Raw genomic sequence first — 19139 nt, forward strand, 5'->3', positions numbered from 1 at the left:
AAAGAAAAGTTAGCGTGGAAAGACGATAATGCATGTATTCATTCACGGCCTTCAGTCTCTTTTCTTCCAGCCTTTCACGTTCAAGTACGCAAGCGAAGTCTCCTATCTGCTCTACTGCGTACGCCGCCGGCATTTAGTGATCGAGGATGCGGAGATTGCCCGTGACCACCTTGTTTTCTAACACAGTTCCGTCGGGTAGGTCGATATGAGCGCCTTCGTTCGCAACAAGAATCACCGTTCCCTGTTTCGCCCAACAAGCATCACACAAGTCAGTTGCCGATATCTCCAATCATCAACCTTGCATCAATAAGCTTACCTTTAGTGAGATGTTGGAACCGAATTTCACGTCGCCAGCGACCGTGAGGTGGTCTAGCTCCGTAATGTTCGGAATGCCGTGCTCGAAACGCGCTAGATACTCCTTGGCGCTCTGAAACTCTAGTCCAAGCTTTACGATGGGGATCGTAGGCGTGGTGCGCGCCGGGTTCATGATCAAACTGCCGTGCTTGATCTGATACAGGTTCGACTGCACAAGGAAAAGGTCCGACGATGACTTCACTGGGAGGAAGCGCGAGCGGGGCACTTTCAACCCGATGAAGTTCTTGAATAGGTGGATTGCCTCACCCGCAGCAGTTTCCAGCTGCACAACCTTGTGGTTCTTCACGTTGCGGAACGTGACAAGAGGCTCAATGTCGATCAAATCCTGCGCCACCAGCCTCTGAATTGCGCGCAAATTTACCCAAAGGTTGTTCGTGTTGAACGTCTCGAACTTGTTGATTGCACGGAAGTCGTCCATGTGCTCTGGCGGCACCTGACTCGCTTCCAGGAGGTGGGGCTTGTCCTTGTAGCTCACAAGCGTACCACCCTGAACATCAGCGCGGGTCTTCTCAGTCACCTCCATCACGAACTCGGAGTCTTCGTTGATCATGTGATACAGCATGTCCAGGTTCACCGTAGCGCCAAGGTTGTCCACGTTCGAAATGAAGATGTACTCCTTGCCCTGGTTGATCAGGTTCTCCAGCAAGCCCGACTCGAACAGGGCGTTGTACACGTCACCGTGACCGGGCGGGAACCATTTCTCGCGCGTCAAGCGGTCATACTTGGTGTTCGGAAGCGGCAGCATCGTCTCCTTGACAATGAACGGGTAGCAACTCTGGTTGAACGTGTGGATGCTCAGGTTGTGCATACGGTACTTGCGAATGATGCGCACAGTCTCCTCGTGCGTGTTGAACGAGTTCATGAGCACCAGCGGCACGTCCACACCGTACACGCTGTTGAGGTACTGCTCACGCAGATGCAGCATAGTACGTGTCAGCAAAGCCAGCACCAACCTCCCACCACAGCCAACACACTTACCTCCACTTGGCGCACAGTGAGGTCAAGGAACGACAGGTCCTGGCGCACTTCGATGGCGCTCTTGGGCCCCTCGCAGCCCAGCGTCGTGCCGAGACCGCCATTGAGCTTCAAGATCACCTGTGCAGCAGTAAGAACCACCAAGGCAAGAGAGATATCAGATTACTCCGCTGCATCATGATCGCTTCAGAACCACGTAATCATTCTTACCAGCTTGTCGAGCAGCTCGTGGCGCAGGTTCATGTCGTTGGGGCAGCTCTCCACCGACGTGTTGCTCGTGAGCATGCCCGTGGACGGCGGCTTCACCGAGTTCCTGCAGTAGCAGCAGCAGCAGCAGCAACAGATCAGTATCTCCCCAGGCGTAGGTAAACAGGCTCTCCAAGCGGTCTGTACCAGTCGATGGAGACCTTCTTGGTCTTGGAATACTTGCGGAAGAGCTTGAGGAAGTTCTTCCGCTGGCGGTTGCCCATGAGCTCCTGCGACGCCAGCGCCTATAGCCGATCGAGACAGAGGTCAAGTCAATACATTGGAGCTCAGCGGTGCTGAGCGAGTCGCACGCACCTCAGCCATCTGGTCGTCGACGGAGAACCGCGCCGGCATGTGCGTCTTGTAGTGCATGGCTGGCTGGCTGCTCCGCGCGCAGGTCTCGACACTCTCGCGGCCGGGAGGAAAGCGGGAATGAGTCGGCAACGGGCCGAGAACGCTGGCCGCCGCAGGTGCAACCTGGGTTTTGATCGCGGTGCGGCCCACGTCCTTGCAACAAGCGTCCCATTTGGTGGGCGAGTACACCAAATAGGTGTATCCATTTCACTCCCATTATGAAACGCAGTTGACGTGGTCGTTCATTCATTTACGAGGGCAAAAACTATCCAAACAGCATTCTTCCAGGATCTACTTCAACAAGATATAGGTTATTAGCGATTTCCGCTCTGACTCTGCGTCAAATCAGGGGCAGAGACGAGGCAGAAGTTAGAAAATCGAAGCTTTACCGGAGCTGGTGGATGAGTGTCACAAGCGCAGACCTCCTCGCCATGAAGCGCTCATATCAGGATCCCGCTCGCATGGGGGAGGCGCGGCCGCTGCTCGCGCGCTCCGCCAGCTCCTCCGTGGGCTCGGCCACCAGCTCCAGGCGCGTGAACATCAACCGCTGGCAGAGTCTCAACGCCCCGCAGTACTACGAAGGCGTCTACAACACCTGTGCGCGCAACAAATGGCGAAAGATACGCCGCCTCGACTGCCTGTAACTTTGACTCTAACGCAATTATGTCCTGTGTGTCTGTCGTTCCGCAGTGCTGAATTATGCGCCAGCCGGAGTCGTGGCGTTCGGCGGACTGGCGCTGTTGATCGGCGTGCTGGTGCTCATCCACACGCAGCACCTCGTGGCCACGGCGGACATCCCGCGCAGCTCTCTGGGCACGACGAGCCCTATGGTGCAGCCTGAGGTGCCCCAGATCCGTGCAGACGCCAGCAACTGCTCGGAGCTGTGGTTTGAGCAGCGCATCGACCACTTCGCGTGGCTGGCAGCAGAGGCGCTGGACCCGGCGAGCGCCGACGCAACGCCCAGTGGTCTGCCAGCTACGTACAAGCAGCGATACCTGTTGAATACTCAGTTCTGGGACCCGAAGGACAAAAAGGCGCCCGTGTTCTTCTATACGGGCAACGAAGGCGACGTGACGCTGTATGCCAACCACACAGGACTGATCTGGGAAAACGCGCAGGCTTTCAAGGCGCTGGTTGTGTTTGCCGAGCACCGTTACTATGGTAAAAGCTACCCGTTCGGCGACAAGTACATGGACCATCTGGGCTACCTCACACATGACCAAGCGCTCGCTGACTACACGGAGCTTATTTATCATCTGCAAAAGAAGCACGACGCTTTCAACCACCCCGTGATCGCGTTTGGTGGCAGCTACGGAGGCATGCTATCGGCTTGGTTCCGCATGAAGTACCCGAACATCATCGCGGGTGCTATTGCTGCCTCTGCGCCCATCTACGGCTTCGGTGGCTTTCCGGATTTTGATGGTCAGAAGTACTGGCAGGTGGTCACACGCGATGCAAGTCCGGCTGCAGGGTCAGCACCAAACTGCGTGCCCAACGCGAAGAAGTCTTGGGCGCAAATCTTCGAGCTGGCCAAGACGGAGAGTGGACGCGCCACACTTTCGTCACTATTTAAATTATGCGAACCGTTGACAAGCGAAGAGCAGGGAGAAGACTTGGCGATGTCGGTGCTGTTCGCGTTCGACACTCTAGCGATGGGGGATTTTCCGTACCCGTCCAGTTACCTTACTGGCGGCGCAGTGGATCTTCCAGCGTGGCCTGTTCGTGAGGCATGTTCACATCTGGCGGGCGAATTCCCCACGTCGTCGTTAAGGCAAGACGACGTGAACACGACGCTGTTGGAGGCTCTGCGCGATGCAGCCAACGTGTTCCACAACGCAACTAAGAACCTGACCTGCTTCAAGATCCCCACTCTTTGGGACTATGACGGTGTCTGGGACTACCAGTACTGCACGGAAATGCTGCCGCAGGAGACCTACTTCAGCACAAATGGCGAGACGGATATGTTCTGGCCGCGGAACACCACGTTCGAGGAGATCCGCGCACATTGCCAGCGAGACTGGCACACGACGCCCGATCCGAACGGCATTCGCGTGAGCTATGGCGACGAGATGCTGCGGTCGGCCTCGAACATCGTATTCAGCAACGGCCTGCTTGATCCATGGAGCAGCGCTGGAGTACTGAACGCACCCAAGGACGCTAAGGTGACGATCGTGAAGATCGCCGAGGGCGCTCACCACCTGGACCTGTTCTTCAGCCACCCAAAAGACCCGCCGTCTGTCATCGCCGCACGCAAGACCGAGGTCAAGATGATCCACCAGTGGATTAATGAGTTCGTAGCGTACAAGTAGGTTGGACAAGCAAGCAAGCAGCCACACATATTGACAAGCAAAAACTGACGTTGAAGCTGGTGTAGCCATCTCTCGATAGCTCGGCAAGCCTTGACATTATGAAAAACCTCGGAGGTTTTTCATCGTATCAAAATGACTGCTTTCGGTCTCGAGTAATCTACACCTCTTCATGGCGCAGTCATTTCGTTGCATCGGGCCGATCTTGACGTGCAAGGCAGCTCCTGAGCCGCCACGCGGTCAATTCCTAAGAGACTGACGATGGCGCTCTCGTCTCGGCTGCTGGCCGCGTGCGGCGCTGCGCTGCTGCTGCTGTCGCTGTCGGTGGACGCCGCGCTCAATGTGAACATGAAGCTGGCCTCGTCGCGCGTGGCGCTGACGGCGGGCGCGCTGGAGGTGGCCGTCGTGGTGACGCCCAAGCAGCCCAAGCTCAAGCAGCTGACGCTCGAGACGCTCGTGGACACGTCGGGCGCCGCCGTGCTCTCCGGCCTGGTGCGTAGCATGCCAGAGAAGGGGGGGATCTGACCGCGGAGTTTGCACTGACAGGAGGCCGTGGTTGTGTGACGCGCAGACCCTCAAGGGCGACGGCAGCAAGTTCGTGGCCAAGCTGGCGGGCGACAACAAGCTGCAGGCCGGCATGTACAAGCTCAAGGTGTCGGCGGTGGACGAGGAGACCAAGGACAGCGCCTACGAGGTGCTGCAGCTCAAGGTGACCACGCCCGTGCAGGTGGCGAGCGCCAAGGTGAACGGCAAGAAGCTCAAGCAGGGCGACAAGCTCTCGGGCCAGAACTTCAACGCGGCCGCCGAGGACGAGCTCAAGATGGAGGTGGCGCTGCAGCAGACGCACGACCAGACGCCCGTCGTGGCGCACCAGGCGTTCCTGCGCTTCACGCACGCCACGGAGAAGACGGAGACGTACTTCGTGCTCACGGCCGACGCCGGCCTGAAGCACAGCGCGACGCTGCAGTTCGCCGCGCTCAGCAAGAAGTTCGGCTACAACTCGGGCAAGCACCACGTGGAGCTCATCCTGGGCGCGTCCACCTTCGAGAAGGCCATCGTGTGGGACCTCGGCAACGTGGAGCTGCAGCTTGGCGCGGCCCCGCCCGAGACGCCGTCCCCGCTCTACAAGAAGCACCTGCTGTACGAGAGCGACACGACGCTCAAGGCGCTGCCCGAGATCCAGCACGTGATGCGCGAGCAGGACCCGCGGCCGCCCGTGGCCGTGTCGCTGGCCTTCATGGGCGCCGTGCTGGCCCCGCTGGCCTTCTTCTTGCTGTTTGTGGCGCGCCTGGGGCTCAACGTGAAGCGCCTGTTCGAGGGCTCTGTGTTCGTTTTTGGCTGCGTCTTCCTGGCGACTCTCGGTGGCATCTTGGCTCTGTTCGGCCTCTACTGGCTGGAGCTGACCATGTACCGCACCCTGGGCTATCTCAGCGTGCTGGGCTCGGTGAACCTCTGGTCGGGCCACCTGACGCTCAAGCGTCTTGCCGAGGCCCCTGCCAAGAAGACCACCAAGCTCGAATAGATGGGACAGCACAGGAAAATGAGGCGAAGGACGCCGTGCTGCCCGTAGGGACAGCATGTGCGCAGATGAAATGAAAAGAGAGTCATGTGCCTAGCGCAATTTTTGAGCTACTGTCCATATCCTCTGCGGAGAAAGGTCCCCCCGTCGGCGACCCGTGCGACGAGTCGTCGCACGGTGCAAAGTCCCGCTTGACCATCATGACCCATGTTCGTGTTGCACCAAAGACTAGCACCACTCAGACGATCCAGGCTCCGGTTGGTATCCTGCCGGCGCAACGTTGGCCTTGTTGACTCTTGTGTTCGTGCGGGGAGTCTGCAATCACCGCCCGCATTTCTAGTTCGCGGGGCTGGTGATCGATCCATTGATGCAATTCCGCCGCTGGACGTGTCGCTGCTTGCAGCTGGGTCCCCAAATTTCGACTCGTGTGGCGAGCACCGGCCGGCACGAGCAAAAGTTCTCTCGCGCCTGGATAGTGCTCCGGCGTGAGCACACTTCTCCTTACATGCGCACTACGGTGGTCAGCGCCCCGCTAATATCGAATGCCGCCCGACGGCCGAAGTGGCAGACGCAGCGCCGACGGAGATTCCGCCACTCATCCGTCACTCACGGCTGCAGCCGCTGTCGCAGCGATCTTTTGGGTTGGCGAGGAAGGTCTCAGCGTTGCAGCCCCGCCAAAAAAGGCAACTTGCAGTGCAGGAGTCAGCGCCGACTGAAGTTTTGTCCGGTCCGCGCCGTACCACTGCAGCGGTCGAGCCAAAACGGGTCGTCCCTCCCGACACGGCTGCCATCTACCAACACCACAGATGTCGCCCCGCTTCGACAACTTACTGACTTCAACTTCACCGCATCGACGATTGTAATCGCATACCCTTCGCATCTAGATCTCATCAACGATACATGATACGCAGTATAAACGCTCTGATTAACACCTCGGAGAACGTATCCCCCGCCACATCCGCTCAGGCTTCGCGCAACATACCGCTTCCGCAACCGATCTGGCCATTTTTCCGTGGAAACGTCCGAGCTTTCGCCGTGGCGTCGCAGTGTCCAGCGACGGCTATAGCGGGCGGCCATCGGCCCCAAGCCCCGCGCTCAAGCTGCAGGCGGAGGAGCAGCGCGGAAAGGCGCCTCATTCGCAAGTTTCGAGCGCCCATGAACAACCACGACCAGCTGCAGCAGCAGCAATCGGCGGCCGAGACCGCGCGCCGCCGACGCCGCGCGGACGCCAAGCGGCCGGCGTCCAAGAAGCTGACGCTGCGCCCGGGCGTCGTGCTGTTCGACCCGAAGGACCTGGAGGGCGGCAGCACTGGCGACTGGCGCCAGTCGCTGACAGTGGAGCTGCTGGAGGACAACCAGGAGGAGGACGACGATAAAGAAGAAGAAGAAAATGATGAGGGAGCAGCAGAAGAGCGGCTGGAAGAGGACATTCCGGAGGACAACCAGCAGGACGACGACCCCGACTCACCCGCCGCCAAGCAGGTGCGGCTGCGTGCACGCGTGATCGAGGAGATCTGCGAGACGGAGAAGAGCTACGTGAGCGACATCCGCACGCTGCTGGACCACTACATCGTGGCGCTCGAGGACAACGCGCACCCCATCATGCAGGACGCGCAGATCGCCGTCTTCTTCAACAACCTGCGCCACCTCGTGATGCTCAACTCCAAGCTGCTCACGGACCTGCTGGAGATCGTGCAGCGACGCGCAGCGGCGGCTGCCGCGGCAGCATTGAAGAAGCAGGCGCAGGGGGCGCCGACACCCGCTGGCAAGCGGAAGAGCGTCAAAAGCCCGGTGGCTGTCGCGGTGCAGTGCGAGGCGGAGGGTGTCGGCGCCGTGTTTTGCAGGTACGCGCCGCTGTTCAAGCTGTACGGAGGGTACGCCAAGGACTACGAAGAGGTGGCAGCGCTGCTGCAGAACTTCGGCCGCGACACGAGGTTGGGGTTCACAAAGTTCTTGGAAGCCTGCAGGGATCGCAGCGGCTCGACGAAGCCGTTCGAGAGCCTCTTGATCATGCCGATCCAGCGGATTCCACGCTACAAACTGCTGCTGGAGCGTTTGAGCGAGCTGACGCCATCGGACCACCCCGACGCAGCTTTTCTGATTGAGGCGGTGGCTCGCGTTCGCGCCGCTGCGTCGCTTATTAACGAGACTGTGCGCCGGCAGGAAAATCTTGAAACGGTGCTGCAGGCCCAGCAAAAATTTGCGGGGCAACTTTCACTGTTCACAGCGGATCGACGGCTGTTGAAGTCAGGAAAACTTACCAAGATGTCGACCAAGCGGCAGGAGGACGTCATGATTCACCTTTTCAATGACATTCTGCTGTACAGTGGCGTACTGCTGACCGGCGGGTACCGCGTGAGGCGGATCGTGTACTTGCACTCTAAAGCGGTGGGTGTCAAGACAGAACTGCCGACAGCTATTCAAGCATTATTTGAGCAGCAGTCGCGCCGCCGGATTCGCAAGGACTGCGGCTTCGTGGTCACCAGTCGAGAGAAAACGTTCATTCTGTTCGCAGAAACACCGGATATTCAGCACGAGTGGGTCGATGCTATTGCTAGCGCCGTAAAAGATGCTCAGAAGCTGAAGCAGGCCAAACGAGGGGAAGACGGCGACGCTGATGCAAGTAACCCCGAGGCGTGTGAGGGACCCGCTGATGCGGCGGCGCTGTGGGTTCCTGATGAAATCGCCGATGTGTGTACTATTTGCAAGGCTTCCTTTCGTGCATACTACCGGAGAAAACATCACTGTCGGCGTTGTGGGGCGGTGGTGTGCGACACCTGCTCTTCTGGGCGTGCTCCACTGTTCGTTGGCGAGTCGTCACGTGCAGAGCGCGTGTGTTCCCCCTGTTTTAAGATCCTCGACCTCGTGCGTCAAATTGCAATGCATTGGTTGTCGCGGGTTGTCGAATTCCGTGGAGTGTTGCGCCGTCGTCGCCTGAACAAGTGGACAGAACATTATTACGAGCTTCGTGCTGGTGTTCTCAAGCAGTATGCGTTGGATACGGCGACGACGAGTGTTACTCCAGTAGCTCAGAATGGCAGCGGCGCAGGCTTTGCCAGCTCTGGAAATGGTGGTTCGGCTGCTGTTGGGGGATCGGCTGGCGCCGTTGGTGGTAGTCCCAACAGCGCATCAAGGTGCTGCACCGACGAACTTGCCCTCGCTGGTGCCATTGTGATTCACCGATCCGACAGTCGTGCTCATAAAAACCGCTTTTGCTTTCAGATTTCAACTGCTGAGTATGATGAATCCGATTCCAAGACCAGCGTTGGAGCCAATGGACCGAATCAGCATAAGACAAGTCCCATTCAGAGGCGTTTGAGCCAGCCTACGCTACGACCGCACCTCATGAAAAAGCTTTCTCCTCTGAAGCAAGCCGTTAGCCGCTTTGGGGACGCTGTGTCACGTCGACGCGAACCTGCAATCCCACCTGAAGGCCTTCTTCTTTCTCGTGATAGCTCTGTCCCGCAGTCTTCACCCTTACCGCTCCACGCTGCTCCAGCTTCGTCACCAACTTCATCGTCTGCTTCCGTAATGACCACGATGCACGAAACCGAATGGGTCTTATGTGCTTCAACGGTTCAAGAAGAAGTGGCATGGCGTGTTGCAATTCAGAGCTCAGCTGATAAGGCGCTTAACCGTATGCGACGGTCACGAGTGACCGACTTTCCGGGATCACTCGCCCAGAGCGGCATTTTAAGCTTAAGTATGAGCATGCCTTCAAGCAGCGTGCGGGCCTCGATGTCGGTGCTTTCGAGCTCCAGCTTCATTGGTGGCGTTCCTGGAAGGCGCCGCATGTCGTCGCTGGACCGTGGGCGCGCCACAGATGCCGAGCTGTCAATGGAACTTGCTCATGCAGCAGGAGAGGACCGCGAAGCGTATTTGCTAGAGCGCCGTCGTCGTCAAATTCTGAAGGAAGTCATTCGCTCCGAAGAAAGCTACGTCCAATGTTTGGGTGAGTGTATTCGACTGTTCGTCCAACCGCTGCTGCTACGACAGCTCGAAGGACGGCAAATGTATCGCCGCCGTCAAAACAAGCGCAGATCATCGTTGCGACCTGTGCCTGTACTCGGCACCCACTTAACTTCATCTGCCCGATCTGGGCTAGTGGGTCCTCGGGGTCATCGGCGAGCAGGAAGCAGTGGCAACCTTGGTATCACTAAAGGAGGTGGTAGCAGTAGTAGTCTGCACAGTATGATGGTGAGTGCGTCTTACAGTGTGGCTGCTGCTGCGAGCTCAGCGCCATCGTTATCAACGGCTTCAGCCCCGACAGCCAAGATGCTGGTCATGGACGCAGACTTGTCGATTTTTTTCAGCAGCGTGGATCAGATTTACACCCTCAACCAGCAGCTCTTGGACCATTTGTCTCGCCACCTTGAGGAAACCAGTGCCACATCTGCATCAACATCACACACCGAAGATAACCAGGGCATGAAGCGAGGAGGAGAAGAAGCTGCCGGGTTTCCTGGCGTGAAAGTTCACCGCGCCGGGGCAATTTTCCATGCTTACGCTCCCCTCATGCAGCTTTACACATCTTATGCAAGCCGCCACAGTTCCGCTCTAACCGCATTGGACTCGCCGCAGTTTGCTGGATTTCTACGCGAGCTCCCCGAAGAGGCCGATGTAAACCGTTTGCGACGTTATCTCAACATGCCGGTGGAGCGGATTCCGCGCTATAAAATGCTTCTTCAGGAGTTACTCGGATCCACACCACCCGAGCATGTGGACTTCGTCCCTCTGCAGTCGGCCATTCGCAGCGTGGACCGCGTAGCCTCCAAGATTGAGGAGATCAGCGAGAGACGCGAGAATGCACGCGCTTTGGCGACCGTGACTGCGAAGGTTGGAATCGATCTCAGTGGCCGGCACTTCGTGCGTGATGGCATGCTTCGCAAGGTGTGCCGGAGCAAGGTGCAGACGTATTACTTCGTGCTGCTGGAAGACGGTAAATGACCCTGGTTCATGATTTGCTATGGGCTGTAGTTGCTTATCAGTGTGGTGTGTGCGTGTTCGATTCAGCTATGGTGTACGGGCGGCAAGGTGGTCTGCACAAGAAGAAGTTTCGCTTGATTGATCTCTGGGAGTGCAAGGTGGCGGAAGATACGGAGACGATGCCGGGTGTTATTACGACTGTCGTGAATTCGAACAAGTGAGCCCATGTGCTCTGTGCGGAGAACAATTTTGTTCTATAGACTGACGTGTTGTTGTTACTGTTGTGTTGGTCAAAACTGCAGCGCGTTCTGCTTTTACTCGCCTCTCAAGTCGTTCATCCTGCTGACCGAGTCCGAACAAGACAAAGTGAGGTGGACAACGGACATTCGCGAGTGCATTGAGCGGAACCTTCGTGGACAGACACACCCGCGACGTGCCAGTGTTCGTTCGGAACTGCTGGTGGACAATGACGACGACTCATCGAGTGGCTATGAGCTGGAAGGGGGCTTCGTTATCAAGAACGGCTGGCTGAATGTGTCCGGTGGCGCAGTGACAATGACCAGTGGTCCGAGTCCCAGCCCGACGACGAGCAGCAGTGTTGGGAAGAAGCCGCGACGACTGTGGATCACGCTGACGCTGCAAACGATCTCGCTGGGCTCAACGTTCAAGGCCGCGCAGCCTGAAGAGACCATCCCCATCGAGCTGTGCGAGGTGGCGCCTCTCAAGAACGAAAAGTGCTTCCGGCTGCAGTTCTTGCAAGATACGGTAAGGATCTGCCAGCTACTTCAATCTGCCTTGGTATCGTCAGACTGACGCTCACTCACAATGATCGATTGTTGCGCTACATGTCAATGCGTGCAGAAGATGCGCACGCAGACGACCTACGTGTTCGAGGCGCTGTCTCTCGCGGAGCGAGAGGAATGGGTTCGCGCGTTGACGCATTGCATCTCGGGGGGCGACGAGCTGGATTTGCGTCGCCGCAGCCTCAAGACGGCCACGCTGGCGCCGATCTTCATGTTTGACAAGGTCTCCAATGTGTGCACCATCTGCACGCACAGCTTCGCTGTTTATCGGCCGCGCCACCACTGCAGGTATGTACAGATCCTTGCGCTCGCAGCAGGAGGAGGTGGCGGGCGTCACTGATTCTTGATGCCTTGCTGCATTGGACACTTTGGGTCGTCGCCTCGCGGTGCGGTTGCTAACTCGTCTGTTGCCGCGGAAAACGACCGTGTGGTCGGTGTGCCTTGTTGTCCGGACAGATTGTGCGGGTCGCTCGTGTGCGGGAACTGCTCCCGGCGGCGGTGGACTCTGTCGTACAGCTCGAGCAAGAAGGCGTCGCGCGTTTGCGATAGCTGCGCCGAGTCGACCATGAGTATTACGCGGTCGTTCGCCGTCGAGATGTAAAGGCAACCGTGGGCCTCGCAGACGGCATCTTCAGAAACGGCTGTATCACTTAGTCTTTGTATGGTAGCTGCCCGTTTAATTCGATCGAAACCTGTACCATCTTATACCGAAGCGTCGCGCCTCGCGACACTCGGGGGCACGTCAACGCGGCCTCAAGACGACGAGGCGCACCAAGCAGCAGAGTGTTGGGCTCCGCTCCGCGCTGCTCCGCTGCTGCCGTCACCGGATGTCTCGGTGACTGAAAGTTGTCTTACGGTTGCACCAGCTCTACTGCTGAATTGGAAGGGACAGCCCTCGTCAACTTGAGGGGGCCTATCCTCGCGGCTGGCGAGCCCGAGCCCGCCCATTTCAGCACTTGGCTGCCAAGTTGGCACGCCGTACGGCTGTCACGGTCGTCTTAGGCGCGGCTGGCGCTACGACAGCGAGATGGACGATGCCCGCGGGGCGGAAGGACATGCATCCAGCGAGCGCAAATTTGTGGCAGCTCCACCGCGCCGCATCTGCCTGATTTCTGCAGATGTTAGCAATGCCCGTCGCCCAGCGGAGCGGACCTGGTCCCGGGTGGCGCCGAATTTTCGGCCCGTTGCATGCTGTATGCAGGGGTGGTGTCAACCACTTCGTGATAGTGTTGAAGCCGCCGCAATCAACTCGCACCCGGAATCATCAGCGAAGTTCCAAAAGGTCAGGAAAGGATCGAGGCGCGCCGCGCAGGCCACTCTTGCGCCACCTGACGAGAGACGCTGGCCGGGCTCGTCGCTGTTGGCGGGTAGGTCCCGTCGTAGCGGCCGTCGCTGCGTTGCCTTTCGATCCGCGGCCGCGATTGGCCGCGCGAGCAGCTCTTCTGGTCGCCGATTGGCGTAAAAGTCCAGTCGGTATTTTAGAAGCCAGTCGCTTTTGGCCCCGCTAGCTGGCTCCGAGTCATTCTCCATACTGCGCGGCCTCCTCTCCTGCGGCGGGAAGAGCGCTCGCTGCCTCCTCTACTGCCGCGAATCGAGCGCGCGCATTACGAACACGAGAACAGCTCGGGGCACAGGCCGATCGATCGCCAGTTGCATCGTCGGCGGACACTCACGCAGGCAGGCAGGCGACGCTAACTTATTGGAGGACTCGTCCCCCTCCCCCACTACGCGCAGGCCGTAGTACCAGCCCTCCCCCACACCACACGCATGCCGCTGTTCTCCCGGTCCTCGTCTCGGGCCGGCAGCGGTAGCGGCAAGTCCAAGTCGCACCGCTTCTCGCTGCGCAAGCACCACCGCCACCTCTCGGACGCCGACGCCGACTCGGCCTCGAGCCACAGCAGCAGCAGCCACTCGGACCGGAGGCCGCACGCACGCCGCCAGACGCAGCCCACCACACGCCAGCCCGAGCAGACTATTGTCGCTCCCGACTCGCTGCCCGCGGCCGCGGTGCTCAGCAAGACCAAGACGCTGCACACGCAGCCGTCCGTGCTCTCGTCTTCCGTCCGCTCCTCCGCCTCCACGCTACGCAGCACCAGCCCAACGCTCAACGAGAACCTCTCCGGCGGCGAGAACGACACGGAGATCTCCGAGGCCTCCGAGTCCTCCGAGACCAGGGACTCGGTGGACACACCGCCCCAGAGCCGTGCCCCGAGCATGCGCAACAGCCGACACAGTGCTTCTACACGCAGCAACCGCAACAGCCTCGCCGAGTACCGCCAGCTTCAATGCTCCATGTCCTATAAGAACCGCGTCAACAGCGACGCGTACCGAGGAAACAGCTCCAGCTCCAGCGACCCGAGGATGAGCGACCGCACGAGCGACATGCGCTCGTCTCTCGTGGACGGATTCCGCACGACCAACTCGTCGGTGCGGTCGTCCGACGGACACAGCCTGCTCAACGCCCGGATATCCGAGTCCTCCACGGCCATCACGCCTGCAGTCCCGGCGGTCCCTGAAACAGCTCCACTTCTAGCGTCCCCAGCAGCTCCTTCCCTGGCCGCCCGGTTTTCGGAGGCGTCCAACTCGTCGGCTACCTCGAGAATGACGGAGGCCAATGTGGCTGCACTGCAGACGCGCCGCGCGTTCCAACAAATGGTCTTGGCTATGGAGGACGAGGATTCAGGTGACGAGTACGAGTCTGACGGCGACGCATGGAGAACCAGCAGCGCCGAGAGCTCCCAGGGAAGCTCTGGTGTTGTACGTCTTGGTGCCGACGAGTACAGGAAATTCCAGTTCCGCCTTCGCCAGCTTGAGGAACTCACGGCAGAGCAGGGTAGGAAACAGGCAGACATGGAGCAGACCATTGAGCAGGAGGTGCAGGCAAGAACCCAGAAGGTCATCGAGGCCATGGAGAAGCAGATCAGCATGTACAAGCAGGCAAAGGAGCTGGAATGTGAGCGTGAAGTACAGCGACGGGTGTCCGAGCACCTAGAGAACCCCAGGCTGAGCCGCAGTGCTAGCCGCGCCAGTGTCTCGCAGAGATCCTCGGCATATGCCCTGCGCCCGAGCAGCAGCGTCAGCAGCTTCCGGGACAGCTACAACATCTCTGGCTCCATCAAGGAGGAAGGCTCGCTGGAGAAGCTGCTGCACCCGCGTCGATCGCGAAAGCGTCTGGAGCAGCTGAAGGAGCGCGAGGAGGCGCAGAAGCGCGAGATGGAGCAGTTCCGGGAGTTCATCCGTACAACCGAGATGCGCGTCACACAGACGCAGGGCGTGGACGGCGTCTTATCAGCGGCACAGTTGGAAAAGGCCAGGACAAGTCTGGAGGACTTGGACGACCCGTTGCTTCCCGAATCGCTGCTGCAGTCCTCGCCTTCGGATCTCATCGAGCTGATCTGTGTGCTGCGCAAGAACGGGCTCGAACAGGAGAAGCAAATAGAGGAGGCCAAGGGCCTCGTCACCGCCGCGATCGAAGCGCGCGAGGACGCCGAGGCCACGGCTCGTGAAGCCGTTGAACTCACGCTCATGCTGGACGCTAGATTAGAGCGCGCGGCTCGCGACGAGCAGAAGTTGGTGCGGCAGGCACGAAAGCTCTCGGCTGCCGACGAGTTCCGACACGCGCGCGAGACGCGCGGCTTCAGCAGTGTGGCAGACTGGCAGTCGGGCACGCCGGCGTCGTCCTCGCGGCTGCTTGACTAACTAACTGGCACGTTGAGTTGATGTTCGTGCGTCGGAGGCTCGAAGAGAGCTACACTGCAACAGTGTACTATAATCCATCTAAGAAATTGTCCCCAGATTCCCTTATCGAGCGAAATTGCATGTCACTTGGTTGTCAATATGACAAGTTGAACTTGTCTGCAACTTCAGTTTTGAATCCGCCGCGTTCTGATTGGTCGAAAGGCGGAATTCAGAAGGACTGGCCTCAATCCATTCATAGTCGACCTTGAAAGCACACGGACATCTGCAGATACTGAGTGTATCATCACCAGCATGAGCGCGACCGAGAGCATCCTGCTGGCCGTGGCCCACGAGCACTCGCAGCAGTTCGCGGCGGGCACCATCAAGTCTCCGTGGGACTACTTCGAGTACAGCGTGAAGCTGGCGCTGGCGCGCTGGACGGCGCTGCGCATGGCCGTGGAGGGCGAGTGGGGCGGCGGCGACACGCGCCGCAAGTACGAGATCCTGCTGGAGGAGATCCTCAACGTGTTCAAGTACAACAAGACGGTGTACGCCGACGCCATGGTGGACAACATCAGCGGCTACGTGGAGACCGAGTTCGGGCTCATCTGCGAGGACGGCAGCGTCGAGGAGATCTCGGAGCTGCTCACGGTGCTGGCGGACGAGTGCAAGAAGGCGCAGTACGACCGTGTCAAGGCCATGCACGACCAGGTGCAGTCGCTCTTCCCCATCGACCTCAAGGCCGCCAAGATCAAGACGCAGGACGATGGCGTCGGACTGGCTGAGGGCGGAGCCGCCCCGCTGGGAGCCATTTCCGAGGAGGCAGCCGCCATGCAGGAACCCGACGAGCCGCTGGTGGACGAGGACGGCTTCACCATGGTGCGGCGCTCCGGCCGGCGGAAGGCGCCCACCAAGTTCTACGACCCGTCGGCGGAGTTCCCCGGCGCGGCGTAAGCTGGCCGAGGAGCTCGCAACTGTGCCATAGAATCAAGTTTTGTTTTGCATCACACCGCTTCAGCCTGCTAAGTCAATGACATTCCACCTTACGGACGTATGTACTTACTGTCTTGGTCTTTGCTTACTCGAAGTCGGCGAACATGTCGTCTTCCTCCTCCATGGCCTCGACCTGCGATGACAGCGAAGCTGCAGCCAAGTTGACGTCCACTTCTTCCTCGCCGTACAGGAATGCGCGAGCTTCAGCGGCCGAGACGTCAACGCTCGGGTCATCCAGCGAGCTGAGCAACGATATGTCCGCTTCCTTTACAGCTTTCCACGCATCCGAGTCTTCCGTCAGCACAGACTTCAGCTTGGTCAGGAATTCGTTGAACTGCGCCGAGTACTGGATCTCGACACTGCGCTTACGGAAGTGCGTCAGACACTGTAGCGCCTTGGGGTAGAATTCCGACCCGCTCTGGCCGAAAAACTTTTCGATCTGCGTTTCCATGCCCGTGACAGCAGTGGTAAGCTGCTGACGGCGACTCGCTTTCGACTTGGAAGACTCGATCAAGGCTTCAAAGTCGGCGATGGGGTTCATGGAGCCCACGCTGGTGACGTCTCCGCTATCCAGGAGATCGTCCAGATCCAGCTCCAGGTCAGAACCTGCGTCATCTCCTCCAGCGGCATCACCATGCTCCTCTTTGAGATCCTCCTCTTTTACAGAGGCGATAGGCACATCGCTCCAGAACGACTTCTTCTTTCGGTCCTTCGCCTTCTTCACTGCTTCCTTCAGCTGGAAGGCGTCGCCGAAACTCTCGATCAGACTCGAAATCTTCTCTTGCCGCGCAGGGTCCATTTTCAAGCTTGCTTCCATGTACGCTGGAAGAGCTGGAACTCCAGCGGACTCGTCCAGTGCACGCATCGACACCGCATGGAAGAAGCGTCGAACCACTGGATTGAAGCACGCGCCTACCTCATCGGCCTTGTCATCGCGAATGCTCAAGCTGTCCACTAGTTTGTCTGCGAGGGACTGTTGTTCGTCAGTTGGAGTGTGCTTGCGCGTCTTCAACGGAGCGAACTCATAGTTTCGCACGTCTTCTTCGTACGGCAATTGCTGGGACCACATCGCATAGTAGTTCTCACCATGACCAATAGACGGAGCGTGGGGAATGAGAGCCACGATCTTTGGCGCAGCATTCTTTCTCGCTACGAAGCGAGCGATTATCACCTGGTCAAGCTCGACCATGGCATCAATTAATGCAGCGAAACATGTAGCTGCATGCGGCTTCCCCGGTTCCGCAACGAAGATATCGGTGCCAGCTGCAAACTTAGCGTGGTTGACCTGCGCTTTATCCAAAAAGCCTAGCACCTTGAGCGACTTCTCCGTCTGAAACTTGAAGAATTCCACATCTGCTGAGGCAAAGGGAACCTTCTCCGCGCCATAGCGATAAGCCTTTACCTGCTGATCAGGTGGAACTTCTTCATCAATATTTTGCGGGGATGTGTAGCGCCGGTCGAGTTTCACTTTTCCGGCAGTCTCCTTTTCGTACGAACTCTGCGACTCCTTCGAAAGAGTTGGCAATGTCGCCGTTTTAGTCTTCAAGTAACAGTACACTGGAATTCCCAGCGCGTCACCAAACTCCAGCGGACCCCGAAATTTCGTCGTCAGAGCCACCGTTTTCTTCATGCCTTGAGCAAGTAGATGCATCCTTTTCGATACCGAACACACTTCACCTCCAACCTCGTTTGCGATGGAAACGAGCATTTTTTCGTTTTCAGCCTACAGTACGCCAAGAAAACGTCGATAAAACCGGAGAAAATACAGTCCCCATCCGACCCAGGATGCTCGCTCACCTTAATCCGCTCTGGCCCGGCCGTTGCAGCTGCAGCAGGTTCATCCTTCACGACGGCCTCCGGCATCTCTTCGTCTCCTTCATTATCCTTTTGAGGCTTGATTGTCGTATGCTGGAAGTCCAGTCCACTGCAACGAAAGCAGCACCAATGGTAAGTGGGCACCAGACGATGCTACAGTGCAACTACCGCCGCACTTACATTACTTGCAGCTTGACTTCCATGTTCTGAATCATGGTCACGATGGACTCCAAGTCCCCCGCGTCCGCGATCTTGGCAGCCGCGTCCGTAATGACCATCAAGCGCTTGTCGTACTTCTTGCCGTCCGTCCGCCGGAACAGCAAGTCCAGCGCCACAATCAACCCGTCCAAAATGTCCACCTGCAGCGACATCAAAGAAACAACAACAACAATAACATCAGTCTCAGTGAAATACTAGAGGATAAGACAGGAGCCCACCTTGGTCTCCTCGCTCTTCGACGGCTTGAGCTCGCGCAGTCTCTTGATCATGTGCAGGGTCGGCGAGTCGATGGAGTTCACCACCTGCACGTTGCTGTACTCGCTCTCGCCCTGCTCCTCGTTCAGCTGATTGTCCGTCTCTGCAGCAGAAACAGCAACAGCAACAACAGCACAATAATACCAGTGAACACAGCGTCAAAGATCTAGTCGCCCCTGCTCCAGCCAGACCTTCCGATCCGTAGGCGACGATGCCCACCTCGTCCTTGGGCTTGAAGAAGAGCTGCACAGCAATTGTAAGCACGCTCATAGTATTAATTTACACAGGACAGCGCTGTCACCGCACCTTCTGCTGGACGACGCCCTCCACGGCGGCGACGGCGGCCGCGAAGCGCGTGTGCTGCAGGTCGTCGTTGGGTCGGTTCTTGTCGCCAGCGGCCGCGCGCTCGCGCAGCGGCACGCGCATGGACGCGCCCACGTCCAGCAGCACCACCACAGCTTCCTGCACGGCCACAACACAGCCAAAGCCCCGTCAGGACCACGCAACGCCTGGCATCCGGCGCCGCCGCGCACCTTGGCTCGTGACATCTTCAAGGCCGAGTCTTGTCTGTCACTATGTATCGGCAAATGCAAACCTCCGCAAAAGTATCCATAACGATGTGTGCACCACACAATTGAAGCATCTCCTTCAGGTATACAGTGTATACTATACACC

General features: G+C 58.4%; 7 protein-coding genes across 7 annotated transcripts; 5 read left to right on the top strand and 2 right to left on the bottom strand.

Moving 5' to 3' along the window:
* Positions 1-133: 133 nt before the first annotated feature.
* IUM83_12630 (UTP-glucose-1-phosphate uridylyltransferase) lies at positions 134-1968 on the bottom strand (the record flags this gene model as incomplete). Its single annotated transcript, XM_067937270.1, has 6 exons — positions 134-241; positions 317-1279; positions 1354-1470; positions 1561-1663; positions 1744-1841; positions 1912-1968. 6 exons carry the CDS (start codon positions 1966-1968, stop codon positions 134-136), a joined length of 1446 nt encoding a protein of 481 aa, XP_067790358.1.
* Positions 1969-2411: 443 nt separating this feature from the next.
* Positions 2412-4259, top strand: IUM83_12631 (Lysosomal Pro-X carboxypeptidase; the record flags this gene model as incomplete). The annotated part of the gene is made up of 3 exons (XM_067937271.1): positions 2412-2547; positions 2641-3028; positions 3722-4259. The coding sequence occupies 3 exons, from the start codon at positions 2412-2414 to the stop codon at positions 4257-4259; spliced, it is 1062 nt and encodes a 353-aa protein (XP_067790359.1).
* A 258-nt stretch (positions 4260-4517) lies between these two features.
* On the top strand, positions 4518-5778 carry IUM83_12632 (dolichyl-diphosphooligosaccharide--protein glycosyltransferase subunit 2-like; the record flags this gene model as incomplete). The annotated part of the gene is made up of 2 exons (XM_067937272.1): positions 4518-4748; positions 4828-5778. 2 exons carry the CDS (start codon positions 4518-4520, stop codon positions 5776-5778), a joined length of 1182 nt encoding a protein of 393 aa, XP_067790356.1.
* Positions 5779-6930: 1152 nt separating this feature from the next.
* Positions 6931-12105, top strand: IUM83_12633 (uncharacterized protein; the record flags this gene model as incomplete). The annotated part of the gene is made up of 6 exons (XM_067937273.1): positions 6931-8466; positions 10465-10714; positions 10789-10918; positions 11004-11466; positions 11563-11792; positions 11961-12105. 6 exons carry the CDS (start codon positions 6931-6933, stop codon positions 12103-12105), a joined length of 2754 nt encoding a protein of 917 aa, XP_067790357.1.
* Positions 12106-13271: 1166 nt separating this feature from the next.
* On the top strand, positions 13272-15203 carry IUM83_12634 (uncharacterized protein; the record flags this gene model as incomplete). The annotated part of the gene is made up of 1 exon (XM_067937274.1): positions 13272-15203. One exon carries the CDS (start codon positions 13272-13274, stop codon positions 15201-15203), a length of 1932 nt encoding a protein of 643 aa, XP_067790362.1.
* Positions 15204-15494: 291 nt separating this feature from the next.
* On the top strand, positions 15495-16136 carry IUM83_12635 (uncharacterized protein; the record flags this gene model as incomplete). The annotated part of the gene is made up of 1 exon (XM_067937275.1): positions 15495-16136. One exon carries the CDS (start codon positions 15495-15497, stop codon positions 16134-16136), a length of 642 nt encoding a protein of 213 aa, XP_067790363.1.
* A 124-nt stretch (positions 16137-16260) lies between these two features.
* IUM83_12636 (atp-dependent dna helicase) lies at positions 16261-19012 on the bottom strand (the record flags this gene model as incomplete). The annotated part of the gene is made up of 7 exons (XM_067937276.1): positions 16261-17898; positions 17973-18099; positions 18171-18349; positions 18428-18567; positions 18656-18707; positions 18771-18926; positions 18998-19012. 7 exons carry the CDS (start codon positions 19010-19012, stop codon positions 16261-16263), a joined length of 2307 nt encoding a protein of 768 aa, XP_067790360.1.
* Between the last annotated feature and the right edge of the window lie 127 nt (positions 19013-19139).

Source organism: Phytophthora cinnamomi (genome assembly GCF_018691715.1).
Source record: "Phytophthora cinnamomi strain GKB4 chromosome Unknown Contig46, whole genome shotgun sequence".
In the NCBI taxonomy this organism is placed as follows: domain Eukaryota; phylum Oomycota; class Peronosporomycetes; order Peronosporales; family Peronosporaceae; genus Phytophthora; species Phytophthora cinnamomi.